Source organism: Coregonus clupeaformis, chromosome 35 (assembly GCF_020615455.1).
Source record: "Coregonus clupeaformis isolate EN_2021a chromosome 35, ASM2061545v1, whole genome shotgun sequence".
NCBI classification, from domain to species: domain Eukaryota; kingdom Metazoa; phylum Chordata; class Actinopteri; order Salmoniformes; family Salmonidae; genus Coregonus; species Coregonus clupeaformis.
The window spans coordinates 10,263,600-10,281,955 of record NC_059226.1 but is presented as its reverse complement, the minus strand read 5'-3'; the positions used below and the strand labels follow the sequence as shown (position 1 = coordinate 10,281,955).

Genomic DNA, 18,356 nt, shown 5'->3' with positions numbered 1-18,356 from the left:
TACAGCTGGCCATGCTTTCCATCTGGCTACCACTAACCCGGCCACCAACTCTGCACCCTCTGCTGCAACTTGCCCATGCCCCCCCGCTTCTCCTTCACACAAATTCAGACAGCTGATGTTTTGAAAGCGCTGCAAAATCTGGACCCCTACAAATCAGCTGGGCTAGACAATCTGGACCCTTTCTTTCTAAAACTAGCTGCCGAAATTGTCGCAACCCCCTATTACTAGTCTGTTCAACCTCTCTTTCATAACGTCTGAGATCCCCAGAGATTGGAAAGCTGCCGCGGTCATCCCCCTCTTCAAAGGGGGGTGACACTCTAGATCCAAACTGCTACAGACCTATATCCATCCTGCCCTGCCTTTCGAAAGTATTCGAAAGCCAAGTTAACAAACAGATCATCGACCATTTCGAATACCACCGTACCTTCTCCGCTATGCAATCCGGTTTCCGAGCTGGTCACGGGTGCACTTCAGCCACGCTCAAGGTCCTAAACGATATTATAACCGCGATTGATAATAGACAGTACTGTGCAGCCATCTTCATCGACCTGGCCAAGGCTTTCGACTCTGTCAACCACCGCATTCTTATTGGCAGACTAAATAGCCTTGGTTTCTCAAATGACTGCCTCGCCTGGTTCACCAACTACTTCTCAGATAGAGTTCAGTGTGTCAAATCGGAGGGCCTGTTGTCTGGACCTATGGCAGTCTCTATGGGGGTGCCACAGGGTTCAATTCTTGGGCCGACACTTTTCTCCGTGTATATCAATGATGTCGCTCTTGCTGCTGGTGACTCTCAGATCCACCTCTACGCAGACGACACCATTTTGTATACATCTGGCCCTTCATTGGACACTGTGTTAACAAACCTCCAAACGAGCTTCAATGCCATACAACAATCCTTCAGTAGCCTTCAACTGCTCTTAAACACTAGTAAAACTAAATGCATGCTTTTCAATCGAACGCTGCTAGCACCCGCCCACCCGACTAGAATCACCACTCTCGACGGGTCTGACCTAGAGTATGTGGACAACTACAAATATCTAGGTGTCTGGTTAGACTGTAAACTCAACTTCCAGACTCACATAAAGAATCTCCAATCCAAAGTTAAATCTAGAATCGGCTTCCTATTTCGCAACAAAGCCTCCTTCACTCATGCTGCCAAACATGCCCTCGTAAAACTGACTATCCTACCGATCCTTGACTTCGGCGATGTCATTTACAAAATAGCCTCCAACACTCTACTCAGCAAATTGGATGTAGTCTATCACAGTGCCATCCGTTTTGTCTCCAAAGCCCCATACACTACCCACCACTGTGACCTGTACGCTCTTGTTGGCTGGTCCTCACTACATGTCCGTCGTCAAACCCACTGGCTCCAGGCCATCTATAAATCACTGCTAGGCAAATCCCCGCCTTATCTTAGCTCATTGGTCACCATAGCAGCACCCACCCGTAGTCTGCGCTCCAGCAGGTATATCTCACTGGTCATTCCCAAAGCCAACACCTCATTTGGCCGCCATTCCTTCCAGTTCTCTGCTGCCAATGACTGGAACGAATTGCAAAAATCTCTGAAGCTGGAGACTCTTATCTCCCTCAATAACTTTAAGCATCAGTTGTCAGAGCACCTTACCGATCACTGCACCTGTACACAGCCCATCTGAAATTAGCCCACCCAACTACCTCATCCCTATATTGTTATTTATTTTGCTCTTTTGCACCCCAGTATCTCTATTTGCACATAATCTCTTGCACATCTAGCATTCCAGTGTTAATACTATTGTAATTATTCTGCACTATAGCCTATTTATTGCCTTACCTCCATAACTTGCTACATTTGCACACACTGTATATATATTTTCTGTTGTATTTCTGACTTTGTTTTTTTTACCCCATATGTAACTCTGTGTTGTTTTTATTGCACTACTTTGCTTTATCTTGGCCAGGTCGCAGTTGTAAATGAGAACCTGTTCTCAACTGGCTTACCTGGTTAAATAAAGGTGAAATAAAAAAATAAATAGGCTAGTTTGAAAATATACAGGTTAGGACAACGTAACCATTCCATGCGGCAGCGTTCGAAAATAAACAAATTAATTGGACCAGCGCTGTCCCGGGTGTCGCAAAGAGTTATGGGATATTAGATTTCCATTTTCTAAGTCATTATCTGCAATCTAGCTTTCAGGGGGGAGGTACCAGACCGAAGCGGCATATCCATATAGGTTCGTCAACCACGGACGGCTGATACTAGCTGGGTAGCTGTTACAAAAGGGATTGTATAATACATAGTAGTCTTTTTGATATCGTCTTCTCCTATCCTGTGTGGTACTATACTGTATGTCATCAGGGTGAGTGTGCATAGTGGAACGCGTACAGGAACTTGCAGGCTTGCCGGAAACGGCAATGCCCTCGTGCATAGAGAGGAGACAACAGAAGGTACGTTTGTCAGTCAAATTCAACCTGAAAAACTATATTTCCTGTGTGTGTGAGAGCGAGCGAGAGAGAAATAGATGGAGAACGCGTGGTGTATTCTAAATGGAGCCAAGTGGATTGCAAAATGTAGTGTCAGAGAAGGAGGAAACACGAATAAGGAAGACGTGACCTAATATGGAACTGGGTTTGCATAAGTACATATTGGTTAACATGAGTTCAATCACCCTTGTTATAGAAGTACAGAATTCATGAGGTTAAATTTTTTTACTGAAAACCAGCTCAGAAAATGCATACTTCTCCACATGATTGTCTGTCTGTAAAGATCTCTCTCCTTGCGTTGTGTTTTCTCTTAATAAATCACATCAGCCAGTGGTCCCAGTTGAGCATCATCTATTTCTGTTGTTAAATGGGAAACAGCACGTTAGTTGTGCAGAGCTTAACGATATTGATAGCTGTCGATAGCAAAATCTGTAACATGAAGGCAACTGTGTTAGCAGTGGGCTCATGTGACCATTACGTCGGTGTATGCTAGCTAACACACTTATCTACAGCAATCATATGCCAAAGCACATCCCAGAAAGCCCCTCAATCCCTAACAGGTACCATATACCCACACATGTATAAATCAGTAACGTACTGCAACCTTGTACACATTGTAAAATATAAAACAGTATTCAGAACATGACCTACCCCTTGCATCACATTTTCATACTGGGAAGACCTGACGTTCAGATCTCCCCCTAGCTGTAAGCGGGGCCAATCACAACACGCCTTATTGTCATCAGAGTTGAACCAACCAATAAGAATGCTTGAACATTAAATACACATTTCTTTAGAGGCAAGGGAAACATAACCAACCCTGTTACAGTTGCATAATGTAAAATAATTTACAAAACTATGTGAAGTCAAAGTTGTAAAACCATAATTAGGGTGGGTAGTGCTCAGCTGGGAAATGTGATAAATTATTATTTATTGAATATTTATCATTAATCCATTTAGCCTCATGGGAGAGACCTAATTGAATGAGCATAACCCAAACACCATGGATAAATTATTTACTGGAATTGTATCTGTTTGACTTTGTTTTGAAGCATCTAGTGGCCTTCAAAATCTCTGAGGTTTCTCCCTACCTAGGACACAATACAAGCTTGGCCTGTTCTTTTGGGGGCACTTTGTGACAAATGCATTTTAAAATAATAATTTGTAATCTTCATTGATAGTTGATCTAGATTGTCAAAATCAATTATAGTCCACATTCAACCAAATCAGTGAGACTGTTTAGCAGATGATCAATGGTAACTTAAAGTTCAGGACGGGTATTATGAGGCTGTTGGTGTTTAACCAGTAAATACTGTCTGATTCAGCGCTGTGAGTAATATACTTTCATTTAACCTGGCAATGACAATGTTTTGCGGTCTGTACTATAGGTAACTTGTCTGTGAATCATGTGACTGTCCGGAAATTTGCAAGGAATGGAAGTACAATACCGTGTTTGTCACTTTCCATGGAGGCCTATGCTAGTACAATATCTGTAGCACAATATGTTGTCCATTCAAAGGTTGCTGTGTGCATGACTTATTACAGGGCTGTTCAAGAAGGCCATTATTGCAACAGCGATTTGGATGAAGGATCAAGGACAAAGAATGGACCCAGAGAGATGTTGGATGAATGGCCATATTGTTTAAACAGGAGAACAATAATCTCCTCTGACATTTGATATGATATTCAATCCAGTCCAGTCAGAGAGAAAGAATGAAAGGAAGCAATACTTTTTCAGACCACTGGGGCTGTCTCCCTCATTGCCCCAGACTGACAGGCAGTAGCGGTGCGTGGGTAAAATCATTGAGCAAGCCAAACCTGTAAAAAAGCCATATTACAACCTATGTTGTGATAATTGCGTTGTTTGCTCTATAGCCATTAGTTCATACGCCACCGTGATATACAATAAGGCCATGACAACAAAAAGACAACGTTACACAGTGGCGGAAAAATTCAACTACACATACTGTTTGTTTAATCACAGAACTGGATAGCAACATCTGTGTGAAGTCCACAAAGCACATATTGCATGTAACAAACAGTTATCACCTGCAGCATGGTCAAGCAAGTTAATGTTTTCAACAGTTTATTAAATAAACAACTACTGATTTAGAACCACATAATTAGACAACAGGAGCACTGCCTCCGCCATTCCAGCACCAATTCAACTTAAACATTTGAACATAATAAAATCTACAAATCTTTATATGCTTAGTTTAATACACTGAAAACAAACTTAATGATACCGAAAACAATTTAGTCCAATCGATGTTGCTAAATATCATGTGGCTGTCCATGGTACTGATTTCTCTGTGTGTATGTGCGCAAGTAAAACAAAACATGTTGGCTCACCCTACTTGTAGACTAGTTGAACGCCAATGCCATCCTCCTCTCTTTCATGTCAGCAAATCGGTCTATGGCTCTGTCATACACTTAGTTTTTGTTGTCATAGGTTACCTAGCTAAAATGCTTGCTAGCCTAACTGCCTGGCATGGCCAACAATGAACCAGCTAAGTTAGCTAGTTAGTTACCGTGAGCCTACTAGGCTACACATTGAACTTCAATCGTCTCGGGCCAGTGGCACAACATATTAATTTATGGTTAGATCAGAATCGCCGTCATAATCATTGGCCTGTACAGAGAATTAAGTAAAAACAACAAGTCCAAATCCCCATCTCCATGCATGGCTTAGGAAAGGGCTGATTTAGCAAGCTAGTTACTGCAGGACATCAACACAAGCAGACCAGAAACAGACACGGTTATCTGAAAATGACGTTTTGCTTAGGAAGTTATTTGAATGGTCTGAAGCCAAACTGACATTCAAATAGCTACCCTTTGCCTTGATGACAGCTTTGCACACTCTTGGCATTCTCTCAACCAGCTTCACCTAAATGCTTTTCCAACAGTCTTGAAGGAGTTCCCACATATGCAGAGCACTTGTTGGCTGCTTTTCCTTCACTCTGCGGTCCGACTCATCCCAAACCATCTCAATTTGGTTGAGGTTGGGGGACTGTGGAGGCCAGGTCATCTGATGCAGCACTCATCACTCTTTTTCTTGGTAAAATAGCCCTTACACAGCCTGGAGGTGTGTTGGCTCATTGTCCTGTTGAAAAACAAATGATAGTCCCACTAAGCCCAAACTAGATGGGATGGCGTATTGCTGCAGAATGCTGTGGCAGCCATGCTGGTTAAGTGTGCCTTGAATTCTAAATAAATCACAGACAGTGTCACCAGCAAAGCACCCCCACACCATAACACCTCCTTCATGTTTAACAGTGGGAAATACACATGCAGAGATCATCCGTTCACCCACACCGCGTCTCACAAAGACACAGCGGTTTGAACCAAAAATCTCCAATTTGGACTACAGACCAAAGGACACATTTCCACCGGTCTAATGTCCATTACTCATGTTTCTTGGCCCAAGCAGGTCTCTTCTTCTTATTGGTGTCCTTTAGTAGTGGTTTTTTTGCAGCAATTAGTCTTTTACTTGAACTCTGAAGCATTTATTTGGGTTGCAATTTCTGAGGCTGGTAACTCTAATGAACTTATCCTCTACAGCAGAGGTAACTCTGGGTCTTCCATTCCTGTGGCGGTCCTCATGAGAGCCAATTTCATCATAGTGCTTGATGGTTTTTGTGACTGCACTTGATGAAGCTTTAAAAGTTGTTGAAATCTTCCATATTGACTGACCTTAAAGTAATGATGGACTGTCGTTTCTCTTTGCTTTTTTGAGCTGTTCTTGCCATAATATTGACTAAGTCTTATTCGTCCCCCACCACCACCACCACACAACTGATTGGCTCAAACGCATTAATAAGGAAATAAATTCCACAATTGACCGGTAGTGTATATATTATAATTATTTTGTTTCATTCAGTTCCCTTTGACCTGCAGTGTTGGAGCTCAGAGTTTAAGAATTTAATTGTACCCTGCAATGTGACTAATCAACTATAATCTAACCATGGTGGCAAATAGCCTATCTATGGTTAGCGTACGAGTTGATTTGCCTTTCTTTGATGATAGTGTTTGTTCAAAGTCGAAGGGCAGCAAATAAACCCAGTGAAGGGGAGTAGTTTACGATCGCTGTGTACAGACCGATCAGGGCTGCGTTCAATACGTTTTTACGTTCTGGAACGTTCGATTGAACGGAGACGGTGCTGTACTGAACGAACAGTTGAAAAAACAGTTGGGGAACGCTGTCAGCATGGCCACTTCCCTTTAAAAACGTCATTGCTTCAAGCCACATCTACCAAACATACCTCAGTCTGTTCAAGAACGTTTTGGGGGTATGTGTCGTTAAGTATGTTTAAGAGAACTGAACGCACCTCTCTCCCTGCCTCCTAACAATTTTTTTGTCTCCCCTCTTTTAGAACATTGGATCGCGGAGAGGGTTGTAGAAGATCAACAAGAACGACGACTCAGTAACTAATCAACTAAACATCAATTGGTGATAGTAGCAACAGTGAAGAATGTCGACTAAAGAACGGGGTCTGGTTTATCTAGTCACAGGGGGCTGTGGGTTCGTCGGACAACACCTGTTACAGGTCCTTTTGGAGAAAGAGGATGCGGTAACGGAAATTCGACTTTTTGACAAACACATCGACTCAAGTTTAAATGGCCACAGCACAGGTAAAGCTAAAATATATGCTTGAAACAAATTGTAAATGTCTGGCTGTTCACTGACATGCTCAAACCCCGTTTGTAGTTTCCTTGTCTAATATTTTATGCATATTTCATTGAGATAACCATACACCACATGAGGCTGCTGACGATACAACGGCTCATAATAATGGCCAGAAAGGAGCAAATGGAATGGCATCAAACACATGGAAACCATGTTTGATGTATTTGTTACCATTTCACTCACTCCTGCTCCAGTCATTACCACAAGCCCCTGCTCCCCAATTAAGGTGCCACCAACCACCTGTGCCATACACCTCAACTGGTTTGCAGTTGTGGGACTGGTAAAGTTTTAAACATGAAAGTTCAGCTACTCTTAATCCTTATTCATGATGACAATTATTCTTTGGCTAAGCTACTCCTAGCAAGACATGTAGCGGCTCAAGTGGGCAAGACCTGTAATCTTGAATGTCCAGGGGTTTATGCCCTGAGAAGAGGTGGGGTGTCAACTCTTCAGTGAAACAGTTAGGGTCTTTATCTACCTTAGCACATTGAAATGCTTGACTGAAACGGAAATAACCTAGACTAGAATCACATAAACCTTTACCCACATACATACCCAATCAAGTATATTCTGGATATCAGCTGTATTCCATCCAAACTCTTTTCTGACACCCTTTATTTTTGTCTTATACCTTTCTTACTCATATTCTCAGGCATAATTACATTTAATTGAGTAACTTTGTACAAACTTCTATTCCATTGTCAGTCTTCACTACAGAAACCGAGCCATAGAGGTGGAGAGTAGGTAGATGGACTGAGAAGGAGAGCTGAAAGCCATATACATACTATAGTGCAGGGTTCTTCAATTCTGGTCCTGGAGGGCCGAAACACCTCTGTTTTTCATCCTCTCCTTCTAATCAGGGGCTAATTCAGACCTGGGACACCAGGTGAGTGCAATTAACTACCAGGTAGAAATAAAAAACAGAAGTGTTTCGGCCCTCCAGGACCGGAATTGAAGAACCCTGCTATAGTGTAACAGAGAGATGAGAGTTGGCAGATGTCACTGAAAGGGAAATGTTAGGATAGTAAAATACACATACACTCAGCTGAGGTAACTATATCTGCATTGCTTGCTGTTTGGGGTTTTAGGCTGGATTTCTGTATAAGCACTTCCTGACATCTGCTGATGTAAAAAGGGCTTTATAACTACATTTGATTTGACTGCATTGGCCTGCATGAACAATGTCATAACATGATGGGGTCATGGACACAGAGCTGGCCAACACCCCTCCTAATTCCATTTCCTGTCCTTGAACACTGCAGCCGGCCTATGTCATTTCCCATAACCTGTGACATGTCACTCTGTCATCATAACAGGAATCTCCACCTGCACCCTGTCACCTTGTGTGATTGTTAGGTGACTGTTAGGGCGGTATGTGGAGAAGGTTGTGCTCATCACAGAGTGTCAGGGGTTTGTTTAGACAGAGCCTTCCTCCAAACTCATTGATACAATATCAGTCCATAGATGTGGCTTGACTGATGAGCTAAATACATGGCATTGATTACAAATTAAATCGCTCATATAGGCTTACATTGTTAGGCTTTTACCTCTCATTGTTAGTATCTTACCTCTATTGCCATAGGCTACATCCAGGTAATATTAGAACACCTTGTTTTCACTTAAATGCTAAACATATATATTTTTCCCCTGGTGGGAATGTGCTTTTCAAGTTGAGCGGATGTAGGGGCTGAGGAGGAGTTTCCTTTTGCATTCAATGGAACAAATTCTTTGTATACAATTCATTATGTAGGCCAGGGGTATTCACCTCTTACCCTACAAGGTCTGGAGCCTGCTGGTTTTCTGCTCTACCTGATTCATAATTTCACCCACCTGGTGTCCCAGGTCTAAATCAGTCCCTGATTAGAGGGGAACAATAAAAAAATGCAGTGGAGCTGGCTTTGAGGTCCAGACTTGAGTTTGAGGGACGTAGGCTATTCCAAGGCATGCACAAAGCCTGGTGGCTGGTAGTATTCATATAGCCCAGCCAGGGGGAGACCTATAGTACACTTTATGTAATCAGAGCTCATAGTCTAGTTCTAATCTCACTGTAACAGTGAAAAGATCAACAAGATGTTGTGATTGAATGAGATTTGCAACTTAACTTTGAGCCTTTGCTTGGAATGTTTCTAAAGTATTTGCATGCTGTAGGTTCTCTTTTAGATATGAAGCATAGACATGTTTTCACAGAAGGTGTATGAGTGATTTTAAAACGATAAACAAAACAAACCATGAATTTAACTTTGTTATTGGTGTATATGTTGCGTAGCGTGGGAACCGCTGCGGCTCCCGAGTGGCGCAACAGTCTAAGGCACTGCATCTCAGTGCTAGATGCGTCACTACAGACCCCCTGGTTCGATTCCAGGCTTTATCACAATCCGGCCGTGGTTGGGAGTCCCATAGGGCGGCACACAATTCGCCCAGCGTCGTCCGGGTTTGGCCGGGGTAGGCCGTCATTGTAAATAATAATTTGTTCTTAACTGACTTTCCTAGTTAAATAAAGGTACAAAAATAAATAATAATCTAATTTAGTTACAGTAGCCTAGTAAGAGAGGGGCTTGTGAACTTCAGAGGACGAGGTTGACTGAAGTGTTCACTTCCTGTAATTACTTCATTTACAGTTGCTGTAATGGGTAATTACAAACCCTAGCTTTAGTTTGGTTCAATGGAAATCATAAAAGAAGTGTGTGCTACACAACCAAGCCTTTGAGGCAGAGCTAAAAGAGAGAGCTGCTGTAGTGTGACTTCAGGGCAAGAGTGTGTTTTTTAAGAGTCGAGACCATTCCTGTGGTTACTTGGACTCCAGCCCCATCCTGGCTTCATAGTCATCAGATATATTTCAAGGCCATGATCTCGATAAGCCAAGCCAGGAACAGCACATTGAGAATAGGGGCAGCTTCTTTTCCATCTTATCATTCCAAGAATGAAAGACAGAACAAACAGACAATTGCTCTCAAAAGACACATTTGTGAAGAACGTGATTTTGTTGTGACCCACCTACCGGTATTACAATAAACATAAAGAACTTGTATGAAAATACGTTTCATTGTGGTGGGGTGATTGGGTCTTTTGTAGCAACATCAGATTACACTTTTTCCAGAAACAGAGACCGAGAGAAATAGTTCCTCAGTGGACCCAGCTCTTGTTAGGTTGCTAGGCAATGTAGGATCCGATTTAGAGGAAACAAATTAACACTCAAAGTCAAAGAATAATTCATATAGCCATGGAAACATGCATAGAAAGGCTTGGTCCCTCCCCAAACACTACATCTGTACCTAGACATTCTAACTACAATAGGCTATTATTATGTACATGATGTCCATGTCTTGTTGTACAATCTCAATCTAGGATCAATTGTATTATTGTGCAATGTAGATCAGTTTATAGATATCTCATTCCGGTGAAAACAATCTATTTTACACTATGCCTAACATCTATTCTCCCTCTCTCCCCCGTCTCTCCACCCTCAGAGCAGGTAAAGGTGGTGGTGACGCAGGGGGACATTACAGATTACTCCAGTGTCCTGGAGGTGTCCAAGGGGGCAGACCTGGTCATCCACACGGCCAGCCTGGTGGATGTCTGGCACAGAGTCCCTGAGACGGTCATCCAGGCTGTGAATGTTCAAGGTAAGGGTTCAGACACAGCAATAACGTTCACTGGCCCAGAGTACTTAGCACTTCTGAACGTAATTTGCGTACTGAGTGCGCACCGATTTTATATGTAGAATCGCATAAAAAAATGTTGTCAGTCAGACGTCTGCAGCGGGAGGTCCCTAAAACCCAGCGCGCTGAACGGTGGGCAGACAAACACTAGACCAACACTTAGTGCGATGTGTGGAAGCCTTAAGACACAGGAGGATTTATGAAGAAGGGAATGGAAAATATGTAGAGAAAAAGGAAAAGGGAAAGAAGAGGGAGAAATGGTTGCCTTGGAGATGATTGATGAGAGAAGGAGACAAACAGGATGGATGGGTTGTCTTGACTGCAAATGAATACAACAGCAGCAACCGTTATGGAGAAATAGTACTCTCAATAAAGCTCTGTTCCAAAACCCATGAAATAGTGTTCCCTAAAGTTAACCCTGCCCAGAGAATTATAGGCTATGAGTTTGAGTGATTCATGGCATAACCCACGTTTTTCCTGTATGCCTGTCGCCTCTCCCTTCCTATAGTGCCTGGTGTTTTCCTCTGAACATTCTGACTATAATAGTGCCACTTGAGTCTGTTAACGGGTGTCAACTACAACAATGGTTTTATATTGAGCAAACATAAACATAGAGAAATAATGACTTTATTTGTGTATGTAGTAGGTAAATGTGTGTGTGAGTCTGTCATGTGAATTTCTATCTCTAATTCGACCTAAGCTTGAATCATTACCAGAGGTTGTAAAGCTCTGGTTTTAATCATCAATGAGTCAAGGTCCACAATCCACAAGTAATTATCAGTAAATTTATTCATGGAGAGCTCTCCTCAAAAACACAAATATCCTGTTTTTATACTCCTTGACAAACAAAGACACTATGCTCCTCCCACCTTTCTTAAACAGTTCCCGCCTTCCCCCTTGAATGTTTAGTACCGCCCCCTCTGTTAGTGGGTTGACACTACATGATAATTCTAACATTTATACTGTGTTTGGGGTGAAATTCTTTAGTCATTATTCTTAAAATCCAAATTAATCTAACAGAGTCTCCGTGAGAGGGCCTGTTTATAGTTATTGTGTGTTTGTGTGCTTGTCATGAGTCTTTTACAGCCACTTCAATCTCATCTCAAAAGGTTTTACATCTCACGATAAGGTTAGTGCCAGCCTGTCAGGTGGTTTTCATGCAACTGAATTACCTACAAACTCACATTACTGAAGCGAATCAGCTGCTCTTCCAGTGATCCACTGCAAGTCATCTGGTTTCTATTAAACTAACAAAATAAAAATAAAATAGCACACTGACACTTTGTTTCCTGTTTGTGGTTATTCTATGTATTCCCCGTCTGGTGGGTGTGGTGTGTCTCACTGTCCCAGATCTGGGCATCTGTCCCATATTTCTGCTCTTCGTCTCTTGGAACAAACAACTAACATTTTCCTCACAGGAATAGCTGTTTGTATGAGTTAGTGTAATTACTGTATATCAGATGTAATGTTTCAAAACCTTCTAGGACGTTTATGTGTTGAGCTCTGAGAAAACACATTTATCATCCAGGGCTAGTTCGTCTGCCAACATCTCTGACCAGATGTTCTGCACGCACTTCCTGTTGACCGCATCACACCCTGGCCCTTTCTTTCTGCAATCAAATCAATGATAATCTCTAGTTATTGTCCTCTAGAATGTTTCTCAATATTTTTCTCTTCCTTTCTCCGTCTCTCTAACAGGAACTGTGAATGTGATCAATGCCTGTGTGGAGAATGGTATCCAGTATCTGGTCTACACCAGCAGCATGGAGGTGGTCGGCCCCAATGTAAAAGGAGACCCCTTTATCAGGTAGAGTTTTATTTAATTTAACTGTTTCTCCTTAGGCTTTCATCTGCATCTTTTTCCTCTTTCCACTAAATCGCTACCTTTCCTCCATCTGTCTTTTGTCTAGCCCATATGGTAGAGATTTCCCTTATCTGTATTATATCAGGCATGTGACTGTTTATATTATTTTCTGATTTCTCTATGAGCTCATATGTCTTTATTCCTCCCTAATTCTCCATCGAGAGAAATGTACTGCGAGGAGAGATACATAAAGAGGTAGATAGACAGGTCAGGGGAAAGATGGGAGACAGGAATAGAGAGAGTAGAGAGAATAGAAAGATTATTATTAGAGAGAAATGAGAGAGCATTCCAGTCATAGTGTTGTTTAAGGTCTAGTAGATGGACATTAAGCAGAGCCCACACCAAGGCACATTTCCTTCATCCCTCCCTCTCTTACACAGACAAAAGGACCAGCCTCTCTGATGTGGCAGACATGTTATCCTATACACTGAGAATACTAAACATTAAGAACACTTGCTCTTTCCATGACAGACTGACCAGGTGAAAGCTATGATCCCTTATTGATGTCACTTGTTAAATCTACTTCAATCAGTGTAGATGAATGGGAGGAGACAGGTTAAAGAAGGATTTTTAAGCCTTGAGATAATTGAGACATGGATTGTGTATGTGTGCCATTCAGAGGGTTAATGGGCAAGACAAAAGATTTAAGTGCCTTTGAACGGGGTAAGGTAGAAGGTGCCAGGCGCACCGGTTTGTGTCAAGAACTGCAACGCTGCTGGGTTTTTCACGCTCAACAGTTTCCTGTGTGTATCAAGAATGGTCCACCCAAAGGACATCCAGCCAACTTGACACAACTGTGGGAAGCATTTGAGTCAACATGGGCCAGCATCCCTGTGGAACGCTTTCAACACCTTGTAGAGTCCATGCCCCGACGAATTGGGGATGTTCTGAGGGCAAAAGGGGGTGCAAACTCAATATTAGGAAGGTGTTCCTAATGTTTGGTAAACTCAGTGTATGTATGTTTGAACTTGCCCTCTGTCTGTGTTTAGGAATGTATGTATCACATATGGTCCCTATAAGAAGATCAGTGGGTAGGTGATGAAGATGATGACAGTCAGTAGTAGCTATGATGAACATCACAGGATAGAATTCATCTGCACCATTGAATTGAAGCTGCACATTGCCAGTTCGGTATGAACATAGCCAGGCCAATGTACTTTGCAATGCTGTGTGACGATGTCAGAAAAACTGTGTGGCAACAGTAACTCAATCATAATAACAGGTAGAGCCCTGTGTTAGGTAATAGGCTCAGGTACACAACACCTTAGTAATAAGTGGACTGGAAGGGAGTTAGAGAAACACGTGTCTATTAAAGCACTGTCTGGTTATACCTGCTTTAGGTTGGCAGGTGCTGGGAGGCTTTGATGTTTTTGTGTAGTCATAGTATCTTTTTCATAACATTTCAGCTGCAGTTAAAAACACAAGTCATACCAAGGAATTAGAGTGAAAGAGAGGGGGGGGGGGATGAGGGAAATAGTTGATCACCAGCCTGAAATCGTCCTGCCAGCTGTCACGCGTTGGAAACATATTTTCCAGATGCAGACAGAGACAGACAGATGCGCGCACACACAAAAACACTCTGTGGGTTTGCATATGTGTTTGGCATTCTCTTGCTTTTCACATCACCTAAAGCACCCACAGTACCTGGAACAATGTCTGCCAGTCTTTGCCGGCATGACTGGCTTTGCTAAAATATTCACAGAAACAACAGGATATGAGTCGAAACAACACCATGAAAACTGCCAATGTTTTCCCTGTTCTTTGAAATTCCATCTGGCTATTATACTGCATCATTCCACATTCCACATGTGAGTGTGATATTATCTTCCAAGGTCATCAAAATAATAACCCCCCCCCCGTCCCGTCCCGTCCCGTCTCTCTCTCTCTCTCATGCACAGAGGTGATGAAGACACAGTGTACAATGTTTATCATGAAATGCCCTACCCCAGGAGCAAGGCCAAGGCAGAGAAACTGGTGCTGGAGGCCAACGGCAATAAGGTACTTGTATTAACACATCACACCTCATACAAAGATGCGGTAATAACACACACACACACAGACCAACTCATGGTACCTTTAATGGTACCATCATTAATAGACTGATTCAGTATTCACCCCCCTTGGCATTTTTCCTATTTTGCTGCCTTACAACCTGGAATTAAAATTGATTTTTTGGGGGTTTGTATCATTTGATTTACACAACATGCCTACCACTTTGAAGATGTGAAATAAGACAAAAAAAACTAACTTGAGCGTGCATAACTATTGTATTTTTGAGTTCTGATAAATGGTAGAATTCTTTTCCACTTACATTTACTGTTACTCTGCCAAAAAACGGATTAAGTGTTCCCTTGTGACCTCGTGTGTTAGTCTACTCCACCCTTCTGTTGACATGTTGAGCATATTTGGGATTCTGGGTTTCAACACTGTTTTCCTTTCCCGTCCACTCCCATCAGTTTCTAATGCTCTGTTACCACATCATTCCTCTCCTTTCTCTGGCCAGGTGAATGGAGGGGCCTGCTTGTACACATGCTCCCTCCGTCCCACAGGGATCTATGGTGAGCAGCACCAGCTGATGAGGGACTTCTATCAGATGGGTGTGAGGACAGGGGGCTGGATCATTCGAGGCGTCCCACAGGACACGGAACATGGTCGTGTCTATGCAGGTGAGTCCTGAAACCCGTGCTGATCCCTAGCCACACCTACAAGATCTTTAAAGAGAAATCATGAGTCATCTTGTTAGCTGATTTTCTACTGGGCAGTTGGTTATGTACCAAGATGGCACCTTAACTAGTGGTATGCATGTTCTCAGCATAATTCTCATTTTTTGTTCAGGCAACGTGGCTTGGATGCATCTGCTGGCTGCTCGCTCCCTGAGAGAGCGCCCCCAAAGGCTTGGAGGGGAGGTTTACTTCTGCTATGACGACTCACCCTACAAGAGTTATGAGGATTTCAACATGCAGTTCCTGTCTGGGTTCAACTTCCGCCAGGTTCGTGTGCCGCTGTTGGTGCTGTGGGTCGTGGCCTGCCTGAATGACCTGCTCCGCTGGGTGCTGAAACCTGTGTGCAGCTACACACCATTACTCAACCGCTACACACTCGCTGTGGCCAGCACCTCCTTCACAGTGGGTTCAGACAAGGCCCAGCGCCACTTCCAATACCGCCCTCTCTATGACTGGGACCAGTGCAAGGCCCGCACACAGAGATGGGTGGACACCTTTCCCTTCGCAGGCCCCAAGGAATCCTGATCTGGGCTGATCTGCTGGGCGGAACCTGGTCTGTGCTGAACCAATGCACCACACATCATAACCTGGAATGATAGGACTTTCTCTGATTTATATTCTCACTATGTTTGCTCCATCATAAGCAGTATTATCATTACATGTATGCAAACGAACTCTTGACCCCTGAACTCTTAAACCATGAACCATGACCTCCTGCACTTGTTCTTCAAAAATGTTGTTATTCCAGCTGAGTTATGTCCTCCTACCTGTCACTACTTGTGGCTAGCCTGTAGTTCCTCAGGCAAAATGATGACAAAGCATGTTCCACACTGAAATGGGTCACTTATCCATCCCATGATCTTCTGATTCACATGAGACCCTTCCCAGCCCTTAATAAGAGATTATGCATTGGACATTCAATATAAATAGTTTGGTGCTTCATCGGACATTGCAATATCCAAGGGGTAGATATAATGTGATTGTAGTCATAAAAGGGCAAAGGTATGTGATATGGGAAAGCTGCTCATTAATTATTTTGAGTCTATCTTCAGCAATACACAGTGCAAAACATTGCTGTACATATTTCGCCATACATACATGAAAATGCAATACATTTTTCATAAAACATCATCACTACATAGACTTGATCTGTTTTTGTTGAGAAGAGTGCTGGTACAGAAAATAAGTATTAAACATGCATTAATGCACACAGAGAATATTGTTGTAATTATAAACGTCTGAATATGTTCTATGTGGTTGTAGAGTTTTGAATACATTACTACTAAGGTGATTTTATAATCTGAATCCACTGCCAATTAAAAAACAATTTAAAATTCATTTAAAAAACATTTGCCAGTGCAATTAGATTTTTAGACAGAGAAAAGGTTAATTATATATTCCATACCTATTGATGATATTCTCATTTTGAGAAGTAGCATAACTTAAAGAGCAACTGAAGGCAATAAACAACTTCTCTGGTAGAAAGTGGCCTATGTCTCCAACTATAAATTGAAGAAATGAATATACAAATATTGAAAGCATTTCATGAGACAACTATAAAAGATGTGTAACATGAAAATATTGTCCCATTTACCATGTGTAATTTATTGACGGTCCCTAACTAGCCCCAGATATAGGCTATCCAAAGTCAAACCAATTTTGCCCCGGTGGCACACCAGCCGGCTGATGCAAATTGGCGAAATAAGTTGGCTAGCTTGCTAGCTAGTCTAGGATTCTTCTAGACACAAGACCTTGTTAGACTGTTTCAGTTATCTAAACGGTTGAGTGACTGTAACAGTGTACAGTTTTGGCAGCGTGAAAGTACAAATGCTTCCCACGTTCGAACATACACGAGACACCCAGTTGCATTTCCTAATGAGGAGAATTGAAACCAGGACTCAATCAGGAAGTTCAGTCCCCTTTAAGAAAACAATAGACATACTTGGAACAAAGGGGAAGATGGGCTCGTGGTAAGGACTGGAGCGGAATTGGTGGAATGGTATCAAACACATGGTTTCCATGTGTTCAATGCCATTCCAGCCATTATTATGAGCCATCATCCCCTCTGCAGCCTCCCGGGACTTGGAAACAATACTCTTTCTGTATTGAATATTGTATTGAATATGTATTATGTATTTATTTGTTTAATTCCAAATACAAGTATTTTAATTCATTCAAATGTTTTTTTTTTTTAAAGGTAAATATGATACTGTCAAAGACACAACACAAGGTCTTTCCTGAAAACGGCCTAGATCCAGAAACACATGGTGACCTTGGAAACTGCAAGAGAAACTAAATCGAGAAACATATGGAACACATGTTAACAACACATTCATTACACGTCCTTTACATCGTCCTTGTCGGTATTAGAACGTAGCGCCCCTGCCCGCCTGTGGGGAAAACAAACGCAATTTTTTTGTTGTCTGCTTGTTTTAGTAAATTACAAAACTACATTTAAGAAAAGGTACAACGTCTAAAGATTACTTTTCAACATTGCCTGCTCCCAAGCGTTCTCTCTACTTAGAAAAACGTAATATTGTAGGGATTCCCTCATGCCCCTTTTCATGACGGTGCTAGCAGCCACTTGAGTGAGTGCTAGCTTGCTAGCCAAGACCAACAACACAAACAAATGGACTATACAGCTACAAGTAATCAGTGGAGTTACAAACAGACTATACTATACTGAACAAAAATATAAACGAAATATGCAAAAATGTCAACGATTTTACTGAGTAACAGTTCATGTAAGGAAATCAGTCTATGGTGTTAAGTTGCGTCAATTCAAATCTGGTATAGGAACAAAAAGAGGTCAATACACGTCTTCTAAAATAGACTAGTATTTTAATTAATGAAAAACACTTCAATGGTAAATATGACGTTCGTATATATATACGGGTCCACTGAAAAACCATGCAGGGCAGTCAGAGAACTGAGCCATTGTTCTAAGTTCTTTTTTA

The 18,356-nt window shown here is 42.1% G+C and overlaps 1 protein-coding gene across 2 annotated transcripts; it reads left to right on the top strand.

Annotated features, from left to right (window-relative positions):
* Positions 1-2,161: 2,161 nt before the first annotated feature.
* Positions 2,162-17,572, top strand: LOC121568905 (3 beta-hydroxysteroid dehydrogenase type 7). Of its 2 annotated transcripts, none has more exons than XM_045210797.1 (7): positions 2,162-2,430; positions 6,840-7,098; positions 10,621-10,776; positions 12,511-12,619; positions 14,575-14,674; positions 15,180-15,342; positions 15,512-17,572. In XM_045210797.1, exons 2-7 carry the CDS (start codon positions 6,939-6,941, stop codon positions 15,922-15,924), a joined length of 1,101 nt encoding a protein of 366 aa, XP_045066732.1. In that variant the 5' UTR covers positions 2,162-2,430; positions 6,840-6,938; the 3' UTR covers positions 15,925-17,572. The 2 variants fall into 2 exon arrangements, with proteins under 2 accessions (XP_045066732.1, XP_041735311.2); XM_041879377.2 differs by lacking the exon at positions 2,162-2,430 and adding an exon at positions 6,610-6,755.
* The last annotated feature ends 784 nt before the right edge of the window (positions 17,573-18,356 follow it).

What these genes read in the sequence shown, in the direction of transcription:
- LOC121568905 (XM_045210797.1), top strand. Translation starts at nt 6,939, where the DNA reads ATGTCGACTAAAGAACGGGGTCTGGTTTATCTAGTCACAGGGGGCTGT. An exon ending in AAAGGAGACCCCTTTATCAG is followed by an intron (nt 12,620 to 14,574) that starts GTAGAGTTTTAT and finishes TCTCATGCACAG; the next exon opens with AGGTGATGAAGACACAGTGT. An exon ending in ACATGGTCGTGTCTATGCAG is followed by an intron (nt 15,343 to 15,511) that starts GTGAGTCCTGAA and finishes TTTTTTGTTCAG; the next exon opens with GCAACGTGGCTTGGATGCAT.